The 23,489-nt window shown below is 47.6% G+C and overlaps 1 protein-coding gene across 1 annotated transcript; it reads right to left on the reverse strand.

The window, feature by feature from the left end:
• Positions 1–3,365: 3,365 nt before the first annotated feature.
• On the reverse strand, positions 3,366–21,483 carry LOC134507043 (probable glutamate receptor). Its single transcript, XM_063317460.1, has 10 exons — positions 20,930–21,483; positions 13,829–13,860; positions 12,944–13,006; positions 12,256–12,435; positions 11,440–11,666; positions 10,117–10,208; positions 8,604–8,821; positions 7,524–7,746; positions 5,966–6,213; positions 3,366–4,320 (listed from the first exon to the last, which is right to left on the reverse strand). The coding sequence occupies exons 1-10, from the start codon at positions 20,994–20,996 to the stop codon at positions 4,225–4,227; spliced, it is 1,446 nt and encodes a 481-aa protein (XP_063173530.1). The 5' UTR covers positions 20,997–21,483; the 3' UTR covers positions 3,366–4,224.
• Positions 21,484–23,489: the final 2,006 nt, after the last annotated feature.

A 23,489-nucleotide genomic window follows, 5' to 3' on the forward strand; every position in this document is an offset into this window, starting at 1 on the left:
GATCAATGCACGGCTACGTCTAATAACCAGAAAGGAAAACCCACACCACGCTCAGTGTGTTGTGTAAAGTTGGTTTCATTGCGATCTACCAGATGTGCTGCATTCTGCAAATAGTAGCGCACTCTCTCTTTCAGAAATCCCAAATTCCTCAGAGTATAATGCAGCTTTTCTCTGCAACCCCCCCCCCAATAATTTTTGCCCCCTCTTCTCCTCACCCTCCAGCTCCAGACCAAAAAAGCAGAAGAGCGGCTCCAAGCCACTCAGATACACCACTGTCTCGGAGACACCGAGAGCCGAGAAACCAGCAATTCTCTCGTGGAAGAAACGCGTATTTGCACACCCCCAGGAACCTTCGCCATACTGCAAATGCGGGCTTAAAGTATTTCATCTTGCACGCACAAACAGGCATCTCCTCTTCCCCAGCGAAGCCCAAGCAGGCGGCGGCCAAACCACCTCCGGGCGAGCAGCAAGCCTCCTCGCCAGCAGGCCAGCCCCCCTCCAAAACGCCACCCAGGTTGCTAGATCTCATGAGGCGCGTTAAAAAGCCAAGCCGTTATCCCCAGGGAAACCAGCCCCTGATTTGAGCGCGCTAACTGGCTGCACGGCCCCTCCCCCCTTTCCTCTCTGCTGCGGGAGGGCAGCGAAGGGGGGGGGGTCCTAGTGGCGGTTTCTCTCTTCCTCTCCTCCCCCCGCCCGGCAGCCGCATTAAACCCACCCCCCGTTTATTTTGCCCCCTCGCGCTGCCAACGCGACGGTGCCCCGGACGGAGGCGGCGTTGCGGGGTGAACCTCAGCAAGAGGCGAGCGCGCTGTGTGTGCGTGTGTGTGCGGTGCGCGTGCAACCCGCAGCCCCGTCCGCCCTCGGCGTCTCCCTCCCCCGCCGCCCCTCCGCCGCGAACCGCGGGGCCCAGCCCGGGGGCGGCTGAGGGGGGGAGACGCACCGCCCGGGCGCCCCCTTACCGGAACGGGGCGAGTCCTGCCGCGTCCCGCGCGCCGCTCCCCGCCCGGACGCTGCGGCCAGCCCGCCCTGCGCAGCGCGCATGCGCCCGCCCGGAAGAGCCCCGCCCCGCCCCGCCCCGCCCCGCCCCGCCCCGCCCCGCCCCTTTAAGAGACGGCGTTTCCCACGTTCGCGCGGTTGCAACTTGCAGCTGGAAACAGCCTTGCCCTGAAAAAGCTGGCGGGAGGCTGGTCAGCAAAGCGCCGTTAAAAAGAACAAATGGCAGGAGTGGAGGCTGCATGAGGCAGGCAGTCCCGTCTGAGCCCCGTGATTTCGGAGATCTGCTCTTAAAGAGGACCCTGGATCATTCTGTCCGTTCCTTTGCCAATCCAGGGGGGGGGGAAAAATAAACACGGGACAGTGCCTCATGCTGGAACACGGCCCCTCGACTGTGTACATTTACAAACGAGCCAGGTTTCTAGCACTTACGATTGCAAGGATGTCTGAAAACATACAGGGAATCTGCCTGACTAATTCACCCAAACTTCACCTGGGTGACCCACCAGTTTTCCCAGGCTCTAAATAGGCACTCTTTGAAGCACAGTAGTGTGGTAAACTTTGGCCCTAGAATGGGGATCACCACTAAATTATTGATGCTGCCAAGATTAGAATCCTACTGATTTGACATGGATAAATAAATCCACTACTGTGCTGGGGGCTGAGTGGCAATCACTGAAGGGAAGCATCCTCCCTCCTAAGACACGTGCAGTAAACATCTATGCCCGCTTTCTTTTCCTAATAGTAAGCCGCTAGAGTTTAGGTACTTCTCTCTCTCTCTCTCTCTCTCTCTATATATATATATATCCCTTGAAAGCTGCAGTACCCAAATTTCCTCCCAAATATTTCTTCCTTTGAAGCTGCAGTACCCAAACTAGCCACCGGAGGGCAGATCTTTTGCTGTGAGCCTACAGTACCTCAATATACCACTGGAGGGCAGACTTCAATCTTTTCCTTTCAGGCTGCACTACCCAAATTAGCCAGTGGGGGGCAGATTTTTTTCCCATATACCTTAATGTGTGAGCCTGCAATACCCAAATTTACCACTGGAGGGCAGGCTTCCATGTTTCCTTTGGAGGCTGCAGTTCCAAAATTCACCACCAGAGTGCAGTTTTTCTGATAGACACAGACACTTGTATGTCAGTCAGAAAAACTTCCCTCTGGTGGAGAATTTAGGAACTGCAGCCTCCAAGGGAGACATGAAAGCCTGCCGTCCGGTGGTAAATTTGAGTACTGCAGCTTCCACAAACACTGCATCTATGCAGCATCTATGTGAACGCTGCAGTCCCAAAGTTAGCCACCGGAGGGCAGACTTTCCATTTATCTTTACCTGTGAGGCTGCAGCTCCTAAGTTCACCACCAGAGGGCTATTTTCCAATATATTTTTGTGTGTGTCTTTGTGTATATATGTACCTTTGTGTTTGTAGGCTGTAGTACCCAAATAAGCCACCGGAGGGCAGACTTTTTCCCATTTATCTTTACCTGTGAGTCTGCAGTTCCTAAATTCACCACCAGAGGGCACATTTTCTGATAGTGTGTATGAAAGCTGCAGTACCAAAATTAGCTACCAGAGGGCAGACTTTCCATTTATCTTTACCTGTGAGACTGCTGTTCCTAAATTCAATACCAGCAGAGGGCACTACCTGACCATATATTTGTGAAGAGGAGAGCTGAGCATTCCTGGTTCACTGCTGAAGTCACAGGGAAAGTGTCTTTAGCCTGCGAGATGAGCCAAGGATGCTGGTCTGTTCTCAGGGTGATCTCAGTTGAAGAAGAGCAAGAGAGTAACTCACTTCTTGGGGGGACATTTGGGGAAACTTGGCTGCGAGGACCTCAATCCCAGGTTCACCTTTTTCTGGCATTTCCCTTGCTGTGACTTTGCAGGTGGGCGATAACTAGAAGGCAGAAGAGTTGATTATCTGTTCCGAAATCGTTCCACATCAACTTACTTATATCCATTTTCTTATGTTCCATTTTCCATCCACTTTCCAGCCGAACCACAATAAACCAGGCTCTGTTACAGGCATCACAACAGATGAGATTTCACAGTCCAAAATCCACCCCCCCCCCGAAATGAAAGGGTCTTTGAGAAACTGCAGGCTGAAATGGGTTGTTCCTGCCGAGGAAGAGCTGAGACTAGCTGCAGATATAAAAACAGACCATTTGGTCGCAACATCCTTTTATTTAGTCATTGTGTAACTCCTTAGAAGCCCCACTGATCCTGTGCTGCACTTGCAATGTCAGCGGCTCCCTCTTCCTGTCACTGTCCCACCTTGCAGGGAGGGCTTTTTCAGACAGCTGTTTCCGTATGATTTATTTCCATCCAAGAAATTTCCATCCAATTTACTTATATCCATTTTCTTATGTTCCCTTTTGCCCTGGGGGATTGTGTTTCTGCCCCTTTTTCCCAGGTACCCTGCTTGTGAAATCAAACGTGTACTTTTAAGTGTGTCATGTCATCTTTCTAACCCCACTTGCAAGACCCACCCCAGAGTCTCGAAAAGCCATCCTTGATAAAGCATCGGACAATCTCCAACCCCTTTCAGTCTGCTGCTGTTAACAAAGGGCCACTTTTAGCAGGGGTGTATCATTTCTGCTAATAATAATATTCATAATTAAAAAATCTAGGCCAAGTAGCAGCTGGCGGTGCATCTCCTAACATGTTTAGCAAGTTCACATTTTCTCTGACTCTGCCTGTGTTGAGGAATTTCAAGGAACCAGCTGGAAAGTCACCCCCAATTTGTTTTTGAGGCCCATCGCGTCCCCAAGGCTGCTGAGGACCAGAAACTTGTGCTTGCTGATCGTGAAGCTCAGTCTGACTCTTGGGGGACACCCCCTTCCTCTACATTCGAGCGTCCATGGACCCTCTCTGCCTTCCAGGGCACTCTACATAGGACAGCGAGGCTTGGCTGAGCACCCCGGGAGGCTCCCGCTGACAAAATCAGTCAGGCTAGAACGCTACTGATGCGAATGCTAGAAAGGTTAAGATGCAGAAACCGGGGTTAGCTAACAATTCCATCATCTGCAACCTGGCCTAGAGAGAAAGGGCTCTAGGGTCTGTATTAATACAAAGAAGCTATGCTAGTTTTTGCCCGGCCGTGCCCTACTTTTACCAAACCCCCTGCTAAGTGGGCTTTTACAGAATGCGTAGGAGGAAAAAAAAAGAATAAAAGGAAAGAGCCGAAAAAAATAGTTCACGAGGGTTTGGCCCTGGGCTTCTCCCCCGCTTCTTCACGCCTTTGATTTTTCTGCATTTTCTTGCCTCTTGTTTTCTCTTGTCTGGAACCGCTGACTCAGCTCCTTGGTGAACACAGAGCAGCAGGATTTCTGGGGTCGAGAAAAGGGGGGAAAGAAGTGGGGAAAATGAGGATACAAAGCTCTTTTTCAAATGCCCTTCTCCCCCCCCCCTTTTTTTTAATGGCGTGTATAAAAAACAGATAACTTTTGGCAGCCTCTGGGAATGTTGGATGACCCAGAAGGGAACAGGTTGCGGGGCCCTTCCTTCTGCAGCCGTGTGGCAAAGCTCATCGAATGAAAAACCCACCAACTGCAAAGTGAAGACTTCTGTCTAGGACTCTGCAAGGGTTCGAAACTGGTTTCAGGGGCCCCTCCGGAGAAGTCCCCTTATACAGGAATTCAGATTTTGCACAACGATGGGGAGAAATGGTGTGCATGGTTAACGATACGTTAAAAAGATGACAATATCCAATCTGAATTTGCATTTCAGTTGGAATTTTATCAAATTTGTCACTGCCCATCTCCTCCCACCAGACTGGGAAGATGGACAGTGATGGGAAAGAATGGTTTGGGAGCGCCGAGAAATTATAAACCCAAAAATGGGACTTTCTCCCACTTGGCATTCTCCAAGTTGGGACTGGAACCCTTAAATATTTCCCTGCATGAAAACGGGCATTTGGTGGGTCCTAAGTTTGAAAATACTGCTTTGGACGTTGGCTCCGGAAGGGGACCTTTCCGGAGCAGAGAAAGGCAGAGGAAAAAGCAAGCAGAAATGATCAAGGCCCTGGAGAAGGCCTAGAGGAGAAAGTCTAGAACTGGCATGGCTGGCTGGGGAATTCTGGGAACTGAAGTCTACACATCTTCAAGTGGCCAAGGTTGAGGAACACTGCTGTAGAAGTCTGGACCCTTTTTGAAAGCCAGCAGGGTGGCAAAGATGGAGAAGAGGGGGTGACACTGATCCCACATTGGGGGATCCAATGACATGGCGGGGGAAGAGACGAATGAACCTGTATGAGAACACGTGAAAGACATTCTCTCTCTCAGCTATATTTGAACAAGAGGAAATGGGGGCTTAATGGCCAGATTTGCACTGTTATTTAAGAACTAAGGAATAGCTCTGAAAATGTTGACTGAAGCTGAGCTTTGTTCCTGCCTGTTTATGTCATTAAAATACTTGGATCTGGATGTTCTCCGCCGTGTTTCCTGTTGCAGGCTGCACTACCCAAATTAGCCAGTGGGGGGCAGATTTTTTTCCCATATACCTTAACGTGTGAGCCTGCAATACCCAAATTTACCACCGGAGGGCAGGTTTCCATGTCTCCTTTGGAGGCTGCAGTTCCAAAATTCACCACCAGAGGGCAGTTTTTCTGATAGACACACAGACACTTGTATGTCAGTCAGAAAAACTTCCCTCTGGTGGAGAATTTTGGAACTGCAGCCTCCAAAGGAAACATGGAAGCCTGCCATCCGGTGGTAAATTTGGGTACTGCAGCTTCCACAAACACTGCATCTATGCAGCATCTATGTGAACGCTGCAGTCCCAAAATTAGCCACTGGAGGGCAGACTTTCCATTTATCTTTACCTGTGAGGCTGCAGCTCCTAGTTCACCACCAGGGGGCAGTTTTTCCGATAGAGATATTAGTGTGTGTGTAAGAAACCTGCAGTACTAAAATTAGCCACTGGCTGATTGTGCGAGCCTGGGAGAAATAGAAGGCAGTTGGAAAGCCAGCTCACCTTCTCCTGTTCGGCGGTGCGGCGGCTTTGCTTGGAAAGCTCAATCACGGCAACCATCATTCCTGAGGCAAGGCCCAGGGCCAGCAGGAGGAAAATCCCACCCAGAGCTTGGGGCTTCAGAGGACTCCACTTGTCGTGGTCTTCGTGAGCACAGCTGCTTTCCCACCACTTGCTGCGGAGATAATCCAGGTCTCCGGACTCGCCAAGTTTCAGGATAGCCACAGAGAGTTTGCTGGTCCAGCGGGAGCCTAGGAGACGGACAGCAGTTAGTGGGCTTTTCTCAGCTTTGCCAGTTCAGAGTGGACCTTCTGGAGATGGTGGCTGGGGCTGCACTGGATTATGAACGCATTCACACACTGTGCCTATTGGAGTTAACCGAACTGGGCTTTAGCCAATCCCATTTTCTGGATTCAGCTGACACCCAGAGCTGAAAAAGGTGCTGGGTTTAGTTTGTCGTGCACTGCAAAAACCAGCTTCCCATGTATGGGGGGGGGGGTCCATGACACAAAGCCAGGTCGATCACCGTAGCCAGGGTTGAAAAGCGTCTTCTAGCTGGGTCAATTCCAACTAAATAAAGCCGTTCCTTGTACCGATCGCATTTACAGCTCCCCTTTCAGTGACAGACGTCACTTGAGGCCACTAACATGAGACACACATCTAATTAATACTGAGCGATTTGAACACGTTAAGACGCACCATAAAACTGACAAAATGGTCTGGGTTGTCTGGCTTCTTCATGGTTTATTTCATGTAAAGCCAGCCTGGTTTAGTGGCAAAGGCAGTCCAGGAGCAGGGAAACCAGATTCCAGTCAGTTCTCGGCCCGGGAGGCTGACTGGGTGATGGTGGGTGCAACTGTATCTCACAGAGCTCTGGGGGGAAATCAGGAAGGAATGTTGCATCCCTTGCTTTGAGGAAAGCAGGAAGCCCAGACAGGACGGTGAATTGCAGGGGGCTGGACTGGATGGCCTCTGAGGTCCCTTCCAACTCCATGATTCTAGCCAGAGGTATAAACAGTATTCCCAATGCTTTCGCTGAATGAACTAGGAATGTCCAATTTTGAGAAGACTTTTTGGGGGGGAGTTGCGAATGTCCAATCCAATCAACATCTTCAAGTATTTGAAGGCGCTGTGAAGCGGAAGCCCAGATGACAAAATCTTAGGAATAATGCCCAGACTGTCATCACCCTAATCACTGGTGCTCTACTGCTGCCATTGGTCTAAGTCAGTGTTTCTCAACCCCAGCCAGCAAGCTTGAGTTGAGTTGAGTTGAAGTCCACACATCTTAAAGTTGTTCTGGTTGGGATAGACTTAAGGACTAAAGAGTAATTATGTGGGCAACATATATTAATCTTTTCCCCATGGTATCAGACTGAATCTGAATCCACATAGATTCAATTCAGCATAGATTATTCTCCTGGAAATCCAGTGCTGACTATATCCTTCATTATCATGTTATTCAGCTACCGGAACTATACATTTTAATATCTATTGCTCGATCAGGCTGTAATTAAGAACATTTGGTGGGGGTGACCCCCCCCCCCAGCACTCTCTGTCTTACCTTTCGGGGTTGCAATGCCAAAACCTCGGGCCCCCAGGACTTCTGGGGACCGGACCAGGTTGCAGTGCCGGGCAACGGCGAGATCCTGCGAAATGGATTCTCCAATGAAAGCATAATTGGAGTCCAAGACTCGCTGAACCGCTTCTTGGTAACTCTTGGTCAAAACCGCCTCCTTCTTGTTCATGGACTCGTAGACCAGCTGCTGGATCGGACCCTTGGAATTCTGCGGGCACAAGCAAATTGCTGACGCTTGGCCCCCTGGCAGGGCAGAGGCCTTGTGCCCTTTGGGCATGCAAACATTTGTGCAAATCCAGTGCCACGCTCATTTGGTTGCTGAATCCCTTTGCAAACAAGGCTTTTGGGCAGGCACACAGATGGATTCAAAGGCATCCGGTTTGATCCCGGCTCGATCCAATTCCGAAAGCCAATTCAATCTGGACATTTGACCAAACTGCCTTTGGATCAAATGTTGAAACCAAAACACTGTGCAGTTCTGGAAATCTGCCCTTAAATCCACATTAATAACTTGGTTCTCTGAACGCCTGTCCTACAGGGCCAATACAGGAATGGAATGGAGCAACCTGGGGGAAGGGGTGTCCTGCAGAAATCCTGAGCAATAGGTGGCAGGATTCTGTTGTGGTCCCTCTTGTTACCAGGAGGTGACAAATGTTTCATTGGCGGGTGACAGACCCCCTCTTTCAAGGTCTCTGTGCCCAATTCGTTTAACCATGTTGCTGCCTCCGGGCCTTTGTGCAACACCTGCTCTTCCACACCAAACCATGATTGGTTTAATGTGCCCTGTTCAGCTCCCAGAATTCCCTGCAACGGTTGTGCTAGCTGGGGAATTCTGTGGTGCCCAACTCAGAGAAGGCTGCCGTGACCCTGAGGATGCAGACACAAATTCTGTGTCGCATCCAGAGCTGCTGAAAAACCAAGGGCAGTGTCACTTTCCCACGCTCCCTATTCCTTAGGCGCTACAAAGAATCTCTGTGAACCCCTTGCCAAAAGGAGCAATAACAGAGGAATTCAGTAGGAACTCCTAGGCAGGCATGGACCCAGCCCTGGATCCAGCTGGCCTACCTTGAAATATTGGAGAGTGGAAGATCCTTCCATGGTCCCGAACTCCAGGTGCCTTTGCTTCACCAGATCTTCAAAGCTCTCAATGGAAAGATGGTGGGAGGCCGACTCCAAAACAAAGTTGAAGCCAGCGATGTATGCCGCCAGGACCACAATGCCAAACAGCCACCAGATGGCAGAAATGACCCGTATGGAGAGGGACTTAGGCCGAGGAATGGTGCCTGTACAGGACATGCAAGAGTGGAATTAATGGCCATTTCAGTGGTTTGAAAAATGCCAGCAGGTTGAAACGTTAGGAACTCAGGCTGCAGAGACACCTTTTCGATTCACAGGGTGGCTTGGGAATTATTTGGTGCCACAAACTCTGTTCTGGACACCGTGAGACGCTGTGCCACGCACATGTGCAGAAAATTGCTTCGTTTGATTCTGCCCCGCCAAGAATTCAAACGGTGGGAAGACCCCAGAAAAAGACACGTCTCTTCATTAGACCAAACTGAGATTGCGTTTGCTCCCCGCCTGCAACTTGAGTTGATGTCCTGAATTAACAAGGTTGAGCATCACAGTCTATTAGAAATTAATTGGGCAGATCCTCTTTTTGGAGGGAATATCTGCTTGCTACTGCGCTGGAATTGCCCACGGCCTGCTACGAATTGAGATGGTGCTTCCCGTGATGGGCTGCGCAAGGCCACCCATGGTTAAAGCTAACCCAGCTCGGCGTGTTGCACAAAAATAGTGGGTTGATTGGGCAGGCCGATCCGTCACTCCTAGCAGGGAGCCAGCTGGTGTTGTCCCTGAGAGACCGTGGGGCCTGTGCCAATGGGGGCCCCGGCTGAAGAAGGGGCAGGTGATGGGGATGCAGGTAGTGGGACCGTAAAGGTGAGCAGTGCAGGCTCTGCCATCTGATGAGCCTCTGTTCATCCTGAGTCTGCTCAGCCTCTGTCTCTTCCTTGGGGGAAGATGAAGGACTTCACACTGGTTTGTTTGATGCACCAGTGGTAGAAAAAAAACGGGAGGGTTCCCTTCCCTTCTCAAAGATGGAAGGGAAGCCAGGGAGGCTGGGGGGCGTGGGGAGGGTGGTCCAAAGAAGGACAGGACATGGACATGGACGGGCATCCTTTGCTTTGTAACTCTTCCACCCAACTGAGAACTGCAAGGAAAACACAGAACGCCTTTGTCTGGCTCTACTAATATCCCAAATGGATTCTTTGCTACTTCACAGACAGCAAGAAGCATTAGCAGCAATCAGTATGAACTGTTTCAATTAGTCCAATATGTTGTTTTTCACCCAAGATCAGCCACCTAGCAGGGCCTAAAAGATTCCCTCAAGACAAGCACAACTCCCGGTTGCTTCCCCTCTTGTGATCTCCTAGGGGTCTCCTGGCCAAGTCCTAAGCAGATCCAACCCTGCTTAGTTTTTTGAGATCAGCCAAGGCCAACTAGGGGCTGCCATCTATGGTGCCAAAAGGAGTGATACTTCAGATATTGGCAAGTCACGGCCTCCAATTCTATAGCCTACCTTGCAGGGTGAGCGCCCCAGCACCAAACCACAGGCTGTTCAGGAAGGTGAAGTAATTCTCCTGGTTTCCATTCCATTCAGAAGGGCTCATTCTAAGAAAAAGCAAAGTAAAGGCTGTCACGCTTTCTGCTGGACACAGGGGATATAGGCTTGGAGTTCCCCAAGCATAGCCCTTTGCACATGCCCAAGGAAACAGCTTAAACTGAGGAGTGAGCAACTCATGGCAAGGAGATCTCCATGCCGCTGCCATGGCAGGCTTAAGGAAGTGTTTTTCCTTTGCTGGGCTTTATTTTTTACTCACTTTGCATTGTACGAATCCTACAGCCCCAGGATTTCCTGGTGGTGCCCCATCCCCCCCCCCAATGGTTCCAATCCCACCAAGCTTTCATCTTTTCCCCCCCGAGATCCACAGTTGTCTAAGCAATGTCAGCTCGCTTGCTACTAGAGCTGAGAGGAACAGCAATGAAGAAAATCTTTTTGGCCCATTTACGGTGGGATGGGCAGACATTTTAGCAAGCAAGCAGCCAGCCATCCTGCATCTACCCAGTTGAGAAGGGGTGACTGCAAGGCCGCAAGCACACCGTGGTAAGATAGTGCTGAGTTTGGGAAGCATTTCCAGAAAGGGCACGATATAAAAATTATTTTGCAAGCCAGACCTTTCCAAGCTAGTTTGTTCCTGCTGCTTCTCCAAGCAGAGATAAAGAGCCTGGGACCTCCCCTTTCCTAGCATAGAAAGCCTTTCCATTCTGGCTAACACTTAGTTACTAACCCTTTGCTCTCCCTGTTCACGTCACTAGCTTCCCATTCCCACTGAGAGATTTATCCTACGCCACTTGGGGAGCAGAAAATATGCCTTATACCTCCCCACACACCTTTACTGACACGAATGCACAAATGCCATGGCCAATCACCCTGGCAGCATTTACTGGCCCTGGATGCAAGGGGGGAGCCCAGGACTGTAAACCTGGATGCTAAAGAACCCATAAGACAGATTAGGATAGATTGCCTCTCTGCTGGATGGGAGGGGAGCTCCCTGGTGTAACTATATCGTTCCTGTTACTCAATAAAGCTTGGTATTCCTGGCAGCCGTTCGTGATTTCTTCCGGAGCTTCCCTGCAGCAGATCTTGCTCTGCGTTCATCTGACGGAGCAGAGCCTGCCAAGAGGCTTGGGGAACCTTGTGCGTGGAAACATGGGTTCTCCCATGGCGCTCAGCCTCTTGCATCGCATCTCTGGGCCGGGCTCGCTGTCCAGAGTAGGCAACGGCCAGCTGCTTCCTGGGGGTGGTTTTGAAATTGCGCCCTTCCCCACCAAGGCTTCCCACCTTCCAGCCAGAAAGATGCACAGGCTGGAGAGCAGGTAAGCCAGAAGAATCCCAGCCCAGGTCTCCTTGCTGAAAGGGGTCAGGAAGTGGAACAGCGAGGCCCCCTCCAGGGCGGCTTCCTTCTCCAGCAAGATGCCGATGCCCGTGTGCAGGAACGGCTGGGTGAAGTCCACCGCATCCTCTCGCACCGATGTAATCGTCAGCGGCGCCACGGCGAGGTCGGCTTCCTGGGGGAAGAAGAGGGGAGGGCGACGTGGGTGGGTGGGTGGGTGGGTGCCACGCAAGGAGATGGCCTCTCATCGCCAACCCTTTTGGTGTAAGCAAGAAGCAAAGGACTTGTGGCCCTCGGAAGAGAACAAGGGAGATGATCTTGACAGAGAGGGAAAAACCGCTCTCGATAGGCCAAGGGGGCTGAAACATTCGTTAAGTCCGGAACTTCAAGATAGGAAGGAGTATCAGGTGTGTTCGCCACCTTGAGTTATTCATAAAAATAATAAAGTTGGGATAGGATAGGACAGGACAGGACAGGACAGGACAGGGCAACATCATTCTTCAAAATTTGTGGCATCTAAGGGACCAGAAGTTGGCTGTCTCCAGCATCCAGGAGATGGCACCAAGTCCACATCTTTTCCTTGAACTGTCCACACACAGTTCACAAGATGTCCCACAGCCCAGGAATGTCGGCTATCAAAATTAGTGGGAACCTTCATGGTTGTACTTTGCCTAACTGGTTGTGTCTGTGGCACACTCCCTTGACACCCGTGCTGGGATCTCACTCTCCAGGTTCGAGGACCACGTCTTCAAGAAAAACCTTACCTTCCTCACAACTTCTCCGATCATCCCGGACCAGCTCCCGTTGGAACTGAGACTGCCGTATTTCCCGTCCTTCACAATCCCCACTTTGTATTTGAAATGCAGCATTTCTGACAGCTTTTCCAGCAGGTCGATGCAGTAACCTTCTAACTCAGTGCCCCTGACCATCACGTAGGGATCTTCCTGTAGGGGAAGCAAGGGGAAAGGTTCACTGCGTCCTTCTGACCAGCCCCTCCATTGCACGGATGTAAAAAGTCGCCCCCCGCCCCGCCCCAACTTGGGGATTCTATGAAAGCTTCTGAACTCCCCCTTCCGGGCCAGTTCTGGTGTGCCTTCTGAGCCCGGGAAAGCTCTGTGTCTCTCCTAAAGGGTTTGGGATCCAAATAATTAGGAGAGGGTCTCCCCCAGTTTCCACCAGTCAATGCATTGAGAATAAGTCCTCTTATTAAACACTGGGAGACCTGAAGGACCAGGCTGGGGACAGATCATCTTGGAGACGGCCTATCCATGTGATCGCTAAGAGTCAACACTGATTTTATGGCATATAATCAATCAATCAATCACCGTATATGGCTTTTTGTTGATTATTGATTTGTACGCCACCTGGCTCAGAAGGAAAGGGCAGTGTATAAATTCTGTATTGTAATGTCAACTCCAGGGATTCAGGGCTGTTGCCCACGAACCTCCTTACCAGAATCGTTGTCACATAGACCGTCGGAACATCCTTCCCCCCTGCCCCAAGGGGATCACTGTCCTGTGGGTGAAAACATTTCAGAAACTTAGCCACAATTTTAAAAAAAGACAAAGAAGATCACGCACAGGACAGCATGACAATGGTTGCACTGGCATTAGCAGTGCAGTTGCACCTTATGTAGGTGACCTACAAGCTGTTGTAATTCGAGAAGGTGTCTCCCCCTACAGAGCTCTTGTGCAAATGACAGAAGTTTCCAGGGAATATTTGCAGCTGCACACTCAGGTCACAGGCACCTCACCTCACCTCTTCCACCCTGGAGCATCCCAACTCCAGAAAATTTGTCTGTCTGTCTGTCTCTGTCTGTCTGTCTATCTATCATATTTCTACCCCACCCATCTCGTATTACGACGACTCATTTGTCATTTCATCCATCGATTGCCTCCATGCTAAAATTACAACGCCCCTCCTCCAATCTGGGTTCTGAGACATTTCTCTGACTTAGCCAAACATTAGGCTTCCTCAATTGCCCGGATCCCTGAGGTTAACAGATCTGGGTTAACACTGCAGAGTCCTAACCATGGTTACAGTACTGCCAACTCAGTATCTTGAGATTTCTATTCTTACTGCTTCTAGACCAGCACCAGTGGGGAAAAGCTGAAATATTCTATATATTTACATCTTGCAAGGCTACGATAAAGCTTAATTCTCACTTCTCCCTCCTCCTAATAATTGTGTTCTTACGCAGATGTGTGTGTGTGTGTGTGCGCACATCAACCAGATAAGCAGCTGTCTTTCTTCCCCACAATCTCATCCATCAGAGAGTACCGCCTATTAAAATCAACCTCAGACCATGCCAGTACATTGAGGGAAATGGATACAGACCTTGCTGATGGAATCATCGTTCTCAGCTGCATCTGAAAAATACAGGAAGGAAGGAAGGAAATCATTCTGCAAACAACTGCAATTTTATGCTTTTACTTTTTACCACTGTAAAACTACAGAACAGACATGTTTTCTTTCATGAACATAGACAATTTTCTTAGATACAGTTGAATTATCTCTGTACCCCACAGTTGTCCCCTAATCCTACGGGAAATAATCTCAGGCAGAGAAATAGTTTCCTCGTCATCAGAAATTAAGAGAGAGAGGCTTTTTTAAAACTACAAACAGAACTTCAAGCAAGTTTCTTCAGGATCGCAGAAGGATGCAATTAATCCCGCACACTATATATTAGTGTGACTAACAAAGCAGAAATATTAACACTTGAAAGCAAAACATTTGTGCATCTGGCCTCGTCCCATCTTTGTATTCATATCAGAATGTACCATCCTCATGAGCATATGCATGTTTGCAGAAAGGTATTCATAAAGAAAAGAAGAAAAAGAAAGGCTCCATTTTCCAAGAAGCTGACTTGATGCACATCTGGAGCTCTCCAATCTGCCCCACAAATGGGACATTAAGACAGGTTTGGGAAATTTCCACCAGGCAAGTAGCCTAGACACTACCTAAGATATCTCCCCTGGACATGCCGGGTATCTGGATTTCTGGCCTGTAAAGCAATGGTTCAATGGCCGACTGACATCCAAAGAAGCCTAAAATCCAGAAACAGAAGAAAAATCTCTGTTTGTGGACATCTGTCATAAAAGAAATAGTAAACATTGGGCAAGGTTTCTGGAAAGCTCCACTTTCTTCTCATTCTTTTCTCTCCCTCCAGTGCATTAGCTCTTCTCCTTTGCTCAGTGAGGGGTAAGGTGACCATGAGGGCTAGAGAGATGTGTGCCGTTCATTGCAATAAAGCCCACAACCTTTCATCCGAAGAATTTGCTTCCTAATTAAGAGGGAAGAGGAACCTCCATCTGAAATCCCTCTGGAGGTGTTGGAATATATGCACCATGATTCCTAAGCCACGTAGGGGCTGTGAGCATTGTAGCTGAAGGGGTCTAGAAGGCCTTGCAGTCTAGAAGAACTCCAGGGGTCTTGGATAATTAAATGGGGAAAAGAGCTTTCACTGTTCCCCAATTGGAACAGTTATGGGGGCAAGCCATTCCAAACAAACATGGAGATAGGTATAAAACTGGAAAAACAATAAATCAGAAAGCTGCCATTTTTAGCTTTGGTAGAAGGAGGAGGAGATGACTATATGTCTCTCCATCTTCACAAGGGTCTTAGCCAGCACGGATCTACATAGAGTTTTCCCCAGAAGCATCTTGGGAATTATAAATTGCTAACAAGGCCAGGAGGTAAGAAAACCATGGATACTTCCCCTGCCCGTGGCCGACTCCAAGCCAGGTGGGAACTCCAAAATGGCAGACTACTTCCCAGGTGTCACTGGTCACCGATCCCATGATGAGCAAACCAGATGCTGAGCTAGGAGGCCTCTTCATTCAACAGCAAAAAGGCCTTGGAGTCCCAGGCGATTATGCATCAGGGATGCTGGAAAAAACCTCTGTGCCTGAGAGAACTCGGCCATTAGGTGGGAGCTGAAAATAAGGAGCGCAGAGGAATCTTAGGTTTTAAGGGAAAAGCTGTGTGTTGCACTAGTAGGAGAGACAGAGTTTGTCTGGTATAACTCAAAAGTGTATATATGGAACCCACAACTTGGATTTGTTTTGGTAAATAATGGAGAAACTGCCCAAGCCGACAGTACAATAAAGCTGCCATCTGAACGCAATGCAAAGGACTATGTTAGGCCAGCGTTTGAGGGCCCCCCAACCAGCTAGGAAGGTACTGAGAAAGGAGTTGATGGTTGGTGGATATCATTCAGAAAGCTCTCCGAACAAAAGGCGACTGCTAGCCTGATCCTTCATCACTTTGTCCTACAACCATCTACACTGGTGGCCATCACCACACCCAGCGGCCCTGAATCCAGCAGATTATGCAGGGCTGCAACTCTTGAAAATAAAATCCTCTCCTCCTTCAGTCCAGGAAAATCAAACGGCAGGGCGGTGGAGCGGAAATAGGAGGAGGACATTCCATTACCCCAGCCAGTGGAAATTTCTTTCTCTCTTGCTTTTTAAACACTGTTTATATATAGCAAAAAAAAGAAAAAAAAAAGTTCATCAATTTTGCCTCTCCTGTCTTGAGCTGAACTCTGAATTATTTCCCAATAAAGGGCTTTTACCAGCCCCACAGCAGCTCACCATGGGAGCTGCAGAAAAGCTCCAAAGAGACCCCTTGTTCTCTTTTCAACAGCTGCTGTTCAAGCCAGCGGGACTTCCCTTGGCCTCCTTTTTGAAGACCCGCGCAGGAGCTGTGGAAGGAAACAGGAGGCCCATTGAAGCTCTTGGCATCCCCAACCGCAAGCCCGGGAGGGGGATTGTAAAAGATGCCTCCGAGGGCAACTGAAAAAACAAAACCCCAAAATAAATAAAAGACCAGCTCTTGAAAGGGGCCATAAATAATCAGCAACAGCAGCGGTCCAGGGTTCTCGGCGGGAGCATTTGTACAGCACCCAAATCCAACTGCGTTCCAAACGAGCACTAGGAAGAAGCAGCACACAAGGCTGAAGAACAAGGGTGGGTAAAGCTGGACTCGAATCCAAGATTAAAACTTGGGGCTGGTGCAGTATGTCCTGCTGCGGGTTGCGGACCATGGCTCTTGATTAACCGCCCCCAAACCGGGCGACTTCCAGATGAGTGAACTTCAGCTCCCAGAATCCTCCAGCAGCATAGCCATTCCCAAGAATTCTGGGAGCTGCAGTTTTCCTATCTGGATGGCCGCAAGGTGGAAGAAGGCTATAAACTCTCAGCCCTTCAAGAAAGGTTCCCAAAAGTGGTGGTGGGGAATGTTCTTTCCACAGTAGTTAAGGTGCTGGGCTAGAAACCAGGAGTTTGTGAGTTCTAGTCTCGCCTTAGGCACGAAAGCCGGCTGGGTGCACTTGGGCCAGTCCCTCTCTCAGCCCAAGAGCCAATCAGGCGCGGTAGGAGAGTTCTAGTCCCGCCTTAGGCACGAAAGTCGGCTGGGCGACCTTGGGCCAGTCCCTCTCTCTCAGCCCAAGGGCCAATCAGGCGCGGTAGGAGAGTTCTAGTCCCGCCTTAGGCGTGGAAGCCGGCTGGGTGACCCTGGGCCAGTCCCTCTCTCTCAGCCCAACAAACCTCACAGGGTTGTTGTTGTGGAGAAAATAGGAGGAAGGAGCATTAGGTATGTTTGTCGCCTTGAGTTATTTATAAAAATAATAAAGGCGGGATAAAAATCAAATCAAATCAAATAAATAAATAAATAAATAAATAAATCAGAGTGAAGTGGCCACTCCCAGCATCAGACTGGGGCATTGTGGGAGGGCAGCAAAGATGCTATATTGCTATATTAGCAGCAGGGAAGATCTGAGATTTCCTGCTGTAATAATTGGATTGGGCTTAGTTCCCATGCACCTCAACTGAATTGGGTCATGGTGCCATTTTCCTGTCTTAGACAGCAAACTATCCCGGGCCACCTATTCCTAATTGGTGAGATCAATATTTTGCACCGCGCATTAGACGAACGGCCTATTGGGACTCTTACATTAAAACAACAGATTTCATGTGTGGTCAGAACCCCCAAAATCACATATAATACAGCCCTTTACTGAACAAAACATTAGAATTGAGAACTGCATATGTGGATCTGAGAGGGGAAAATGGAAGGGGTGCCACAGAAATATGATTTGCATTGACTTTTAGCGTTCTGTATTTTATGTTTTGTATTCTGATACAGCCCAATGGCTAATCAATAAAGTATTATTGTTATGCCTGACTGGACGGGCAACAGAAAAAAATCATTTTGCCAATACTGTTTTGACTCTCTTCAGATCTGGAAATTGTCGGTGTGATGGACAGAAGGACTGGGAAAGCTGAGAGAGTTGGAGACGGTGGTGGTGGAGGAACTGAAGGTAGAAGGGGAAAATCCAAGGTTTGGAAGTAGAGAAAAAAGTGACTTTGGCACAAATAAACCTACAATGACATTCTTCACGAAGAGCATTGAATTAGGGAAGGATGTTTGCCCATGTTTTGGAAAAGCAATCGTTGCTTGGTCGAGTTTTGTCTGTTCGTTATGAGATATATATATATGTATGTATGTATGTATGTATGTATGTATATATATATTTGATGAATATGATATATTTATATTATTGGGAAACAGTATATATTTGATGAATATGATATACATTGATATTATTGGGAAACAGTATTATTATTATTGAGGGAAGACCCCCCCCAAAGAAACTTTTCTATTTGTCTAAAAAGGAGCCCTCAAATTCAGTCTGAGTTCTGCTCAGTCTAGCGACATCCTAAAGCTGTCATCAAGCCACACGTTGACTAACGAAAAAGAATGGGGTTTAAAAAGAATATCTGCAAAGCAGGGAAGAGAAAAAGAGGAGGCAAATTCCCCAAGATATGTCACGCATCTGATAGGAAACCTTTGGGCCCATAAGAACATCTCTGAGGAAATTTTCTTGAGAGAGATTTTGGAAGCAGACCCAACTCTTCTACTGTCTCCGAATGTTTAAAAATTCAGGAGGGTGAGATGACACTCCTTACTTTTCTGTATCATTTATTCTACAATTGTCCTTGATGCTGGAAGGAAGGAAGGAAGGAAGGAAGGAAGGAAGGAAGGAAGGAAGGAAGGAAGGAAGGAAGGAAGGAAGGAAGGAAGGAAGGAAGGAAGGAAGGAAGGAAGGAAGGAAGGAAGGAAGGAAGGAAGGAAGGAAGGATTAAACAGTAAAATTTCCAAGCATCAGACTGGCTGGATCAAGCAAAATCCTGATTATTCAAACCTGCTTGGCAAAACTCAAGGCAGATTGTTCATCCTTCTATCTTAAAAGTATTGTCGACTCTGAAAGATACCAGATTAGACAGAGGACTGCATTATCGCTACCTGGTGCTTGAACTAAAGTTAGATCTGGCCCCTTCATGCCCAGCATTTATTTGACTAAAGAATTACACTTCCTTTCTACAAGAGACACCCGCATATCAAACCAGCTTTGGTCCATCTGCCTGCATTATATCATACCCTGACCAGTGACAGCTCTACCATTTCTTTTTCAAAGGCCTTCTCTACCATTTGCTCTCTGATCCTTTCAAATAGAGATGCCAGGGCTCCAACTGGGCTTTTGGCAGCTAAATTCGCAGTTGATCGAGCTTCAAGCATTCCTGTAGGGCAACTGCGCCCATTTATGTAACCCCTCATGCCACTAACATTCAGAATTGGCCATTATTATTTCACCATCTCCATGGGCTGAATCCTGATGCAATCTAAATTAATGGAGCCCTGAAGGATCTAAAGGTGGCTAAATCTTTTATATATATAAATGCCACCCTCCACGGCAATCTCTTCATAACTAAACCAAGGATTCTCTCCCCATTTTCTTCCTCTTCTGTCACACCCAATCAGCCTCGGTCCACATTCGTGTTGGTCCAACCGGACATTCACCGCCATTACTTTGCACAAGGACCAGAGGAGGACTTGTCTGAAGATGGAGCCAAATGTCGGCTGATGGTCATGAACAAAAATTCTACCCTGATTTAGTGTCCCACACAAGTGCAATGCAATAACCCAGCTTGGGTGTTATAAAAAATGTCTTCTTTGCACACAAGTATAGAGCTGTGTTTCTCAACTTCAGCCACTTCAAGATGTGTAGACTTCAACTCCCAGAATTCAATGGACTTGCGGAACCCAAGAAAGGCGCCTACTCTGTCCCAGCATGCCAGCTGGGGAATTCTGGGAGTTGAAGTCCACACATCTAAAGTGGCTGAGGTTGAGAAACACTGGTAAGTAAGTAAGGTGACTTTGACAGAGATAGGCCAGATCTGTCACCAAAGGGAAAAACATGGCTTAAGTCCAAAACAAGAAGAAGGTATATGCAGGTGATTCAGGCAGAGACCTCCTTAATTCACAGAAAGTCCCTTCAACAGGAAAGTTAATTGGTTTCCCATTTTAGGAATGAATGGAAAGGAACAAGAGTTTCCCAGGGGTAAAATTTTAAAGTTCTCATTCAAGCAGCTCTGAGAGGTGGAGAAGAGAGGCCTTTGGAGAACAAGAATTGCTGATGTCAAACCTGAACTTGGGCTTACTCAAGTTTGCCCCGTTTTGCCCCCGTTCCGGCTGCTACAGAAAATCCTCCAAAGCAGACCGCTTGCTAGACCAACACAAAATGCTTGACCAGGCAAATTCTCTACCAGCAAAATGAAACCCACCCAGTAAATCTAAGCTTAAATATTTACAGTAAACCCCAAGTCAAGCTCAGCAGTTAGTGAGATCAAAGTTCAAATATTCTTAAACTGCATCTCTTTTGCAGATTTTCCCCAAAACAGATGCACCTTCCAAGTTTTTACAAAGGCGGGGAAAGATTTGGCTTTTTTCTCACCAAACCAAGCAAGAGCTTGGATTTGGCGTTACAAACAGACGGGTGAGGTTTTGACACATGCTGCAGCTAGAAATGGATTTGAAAGAATGCAAATGTTGAATGCCAAGTGCTCGGGGGACCACTATCATGTGAAAAACTGAAAAAGAGAATTAGTGCCAGCAAAGGAAATGCTTTCACACTCCAAGTTGTTTGTAGCAAACTGCAACGTCGCTCACGGTGTTACTGTCTGTTGCATCCAGTCTGTCCAACAGTCAGTTCATAAGGTCAGTTTTAATTAATTTAATCAAGAGGAAGAACCCTTTCCAAAAATAAAATAAAAAGTAAAGTAAAACAAAACAAAACAAAACAACACTGTCTGTGTTATTAGTTGCCTTGCTGTTAGACCACATCTTTTTCAGACAGTCAAAATATTTTTAGGAAATTAACTGATGCCTTTATTATCTGTTAATTGGGTGTTCCTACATAAAATGAGGATAATCTCAGGGCTCTTCAGCTGCAATCAGACTGAGACCTGAAAACATTTATGCACGGCATTGCAAAAAATACTTTTGAGGCAATTAAAGTATTGAGAATAATTAGATGAGTGGGGTCTGGACTCTAGCTTTGTGTAAAGAGGATAAAATTTAGCTTTCTTTTCTCACCTGCCCATTTAGGTTTTCCAAGCAAAAGGAAAGTAGCGCAAAAGATCAAGCCAAGAGCTTTGCCCATCACAGTGCAGAATATTCTACTGGGGTGCCTCTGTTAGAGGGGAAAAAAACCACATAGTTAATTAGAGTGTACTTATTTGTTCAATATAATTTGAGATGGTCTCATTTCAGGACACTGATGCACAATTTACAGGATGGAAAACAAGCCCATTGTTGGAAAGCTAGGACTAAGAGGGCAGTTCTCATTTAGCCCTTTCCCTGAAGCACTAGATTTCTGCATGAAGGGGAACTTAAAGCAAATGTTTAGAATACATGGTCAGGGAGCAAAATGTAGCCTCGAGTGCAGCCTAACATGACTGTACACAATGATTTTTTTTCATTTACGTAGGGGTGGAATCAGAGATGGAAAACTGAAGCTAGATTAGATGATTCTGTACAAGTATGAGGACACCACCACACACTTTGGTGACACATGGCTTTGGAAGGAATCAAAGCCTCAAGCTGAGGAGGGGAGGGGATTTCAATTTATAGAGAATTCTGTGCATTCATACGTACACACAAACTGGTGACAGGAGAAAAGGCACAGAGCTTTGTTTGAAACTTAATAAAATTCTCATTTAAAAAGAAGAGAGAGAAAAGGCACAGAGAATAAAGCAGGTTGGGATCTAAGGAGGCATTGTCATCCAGCCTATTACATTTTGGAAACCTATTTATTTGACTGAATCCATCTCGAGGCCACTACCGATGTACAAAGCATAAAATTATAGTTGAAACTTTTTTTTAATAAAACCTTCATCCGGCTGAATAGTTTTGTAAGCTCCAGAATCATCACCATCTGACAGGGGACGAAATGGAAAAGACTTCAACTGCATTTAAGATTTCCAAATTGGGGAAGGGGGGAAGCAAACAACCCTTGTTACGCCATTCCTCGGTCCCAAAATGGACCATTCTTGGACTGAGCCTGGGAATGAGGCAAATACATTATTTTCCTTTTTTTTAATTAACTAAATGCACCCAACAAAGACAAAAACAAACTTTTGTGTATTCTTTTTCTTTCTGTTTGCTTTTTGTATTCAGTTAATTAAAAGGAGAGGGACAAATATATTCGCAAATGGCACATCTTTTGGGGGATCTGATGCTCCTGACGGAAATGCAACCTTTTGCCTTGGGCAAAATTTGGTAGAAATTCTGGGCAGGGTTTTCCATACCAATCAGCCACCTTGCTCAGGACACCTGGGCCATACCTGAGATTTTATTCGATTGCGCTTCCCAACACCTTTCCACGCTGGTCCAGCAGAAATGCGTATCTCTTTCTGGAAAGCTGAACTTAGAAACTGCACAGAGGAGAAAGCAATTCTGCTTTGAAAGGGGAAAAGTGGAGAAGGTCCTCAAGGAGAAGAGACAGAAGAAGTCTCACTTACCGTTGGTGGCACCTTCAACTTCAAGGGGACAGCTCCTTTTCTGCAGCAGCAGACGCAACCGGCGCTGATGAGCCGTTTCTGGGAAAATCACTGCATCAATCAACTGCACGGTCCCCCTCGGCCAACTCAGGAGAGGAGGAGTTGGGGGGGCAGGGGCTTTCAGAAGAGAAAGCATTGTTCCCAGTTCCCGGCTTCCCTTATGCCCCTCCCAGTCCTTCAGCCAAAATGGTAGATTCTCCTGCAGTGTGAAAACGTTGGGCACCCACTCCCATTCACAGATCACAAAGGGAAACTATTCTGGTCTTCCTCTGCCCTTGACGTGCTAGGTCTCTCCATGCAGGGAAGATTTCGCTGGGCAGCTTCCCACGTAAATTCTGCTCCAGTGGGGCAGTGGCATCCGGTATTTCCCAAAGCATGGCTCGTTCCTTGGCCACAGAGACAACAGCAACACAAGAACGGGGATCTTTCCTGATCACAGAAGACTGGATTACCAATTGCTCATCCCAACTGCTGGGAAGGGAAACCAGCAATCTGCTTCCAGAACGTTCCCCTTTCACGTAGTCCCCTGCCAAAGTCACACCCCCCCCCACGGTTAGTTTTGAAAGATGGGGCAGAAGGAAAAAAATAGGAACATTTGGGGACAGGAGAATTGGGAAACATTTCAAAACATTTTGCTAGATGTGAGTAGAAAATGCTGGTAATAGGGACCTTTCCAATTTACAGTAGAATTTGGTGGAAATAAGGCAGCAACATCAGAAGGGTTGTGACCTTTGGCCGCTGTTGAGTAATTCAGCATATCACAAAGCTGTCACCCAAAGATCTGCCATTAATCTTCATCTGCTTTCTGCTTGAACTATGAGCCCACCATCCCTTGCCTTTTCATTTCTTTCTTTTTTAAAAGAAAATCCACCCAAAGAAAACGCAGACATTCCAGATTCACGGAGGACTGAGAGAAGAACACACATCATTCAGAACTACTGAGATAGATAGATATATCAATATCGATATGAAAATCACCACTTGGATTACACATCATCGGCCAGTTTGAGTCTCCACGGCAAACAAAGTGAATACCTTTAAAATGCATACATTCAGTGTGGGCAGGGGCTGAATTTAACGGCATGTACAATAGG

This window comes from Candoia aspera, chromosome 18, assembly GCF_035149785.1.
Source record: "Candoia aspera isolate rCanAsp1 chromosome 18, rCanAsp1.hap2, whole genome shotgun sequence".
Classification (NCBI taxonomy): Eukaryota; Metazoa; Chordata; class Lepidosauria; order Squamata; family Boidae; genus Candoia; species Candoia aspera.

Bases quoted from the DNA above. Each gene is read 5' to 3' on its own strand.
- LOC134507043 (XM_063317460.1), bottom strand. From the start codon at position 20,996: ATGGGCAAAGCTCTTGGCTTGATCTTTTGCGCTACTTTCCTTTTGCTT. The intron at 8,822-10,116 runs GTAGGCTATAGA...TGTCCTGTACAG, and splicing joins TGGGGCGCTCACCCTGCAAG to GCACCATTCCTCGGCCTAAG. The intron at 4,321-5,965 runs GTGAGCTGGCTT...TCTCGACCCCAG, and splicing joins GCACCGCCGAACAGGAGAAG to AAATCCTGCTGCTCTGTGTT.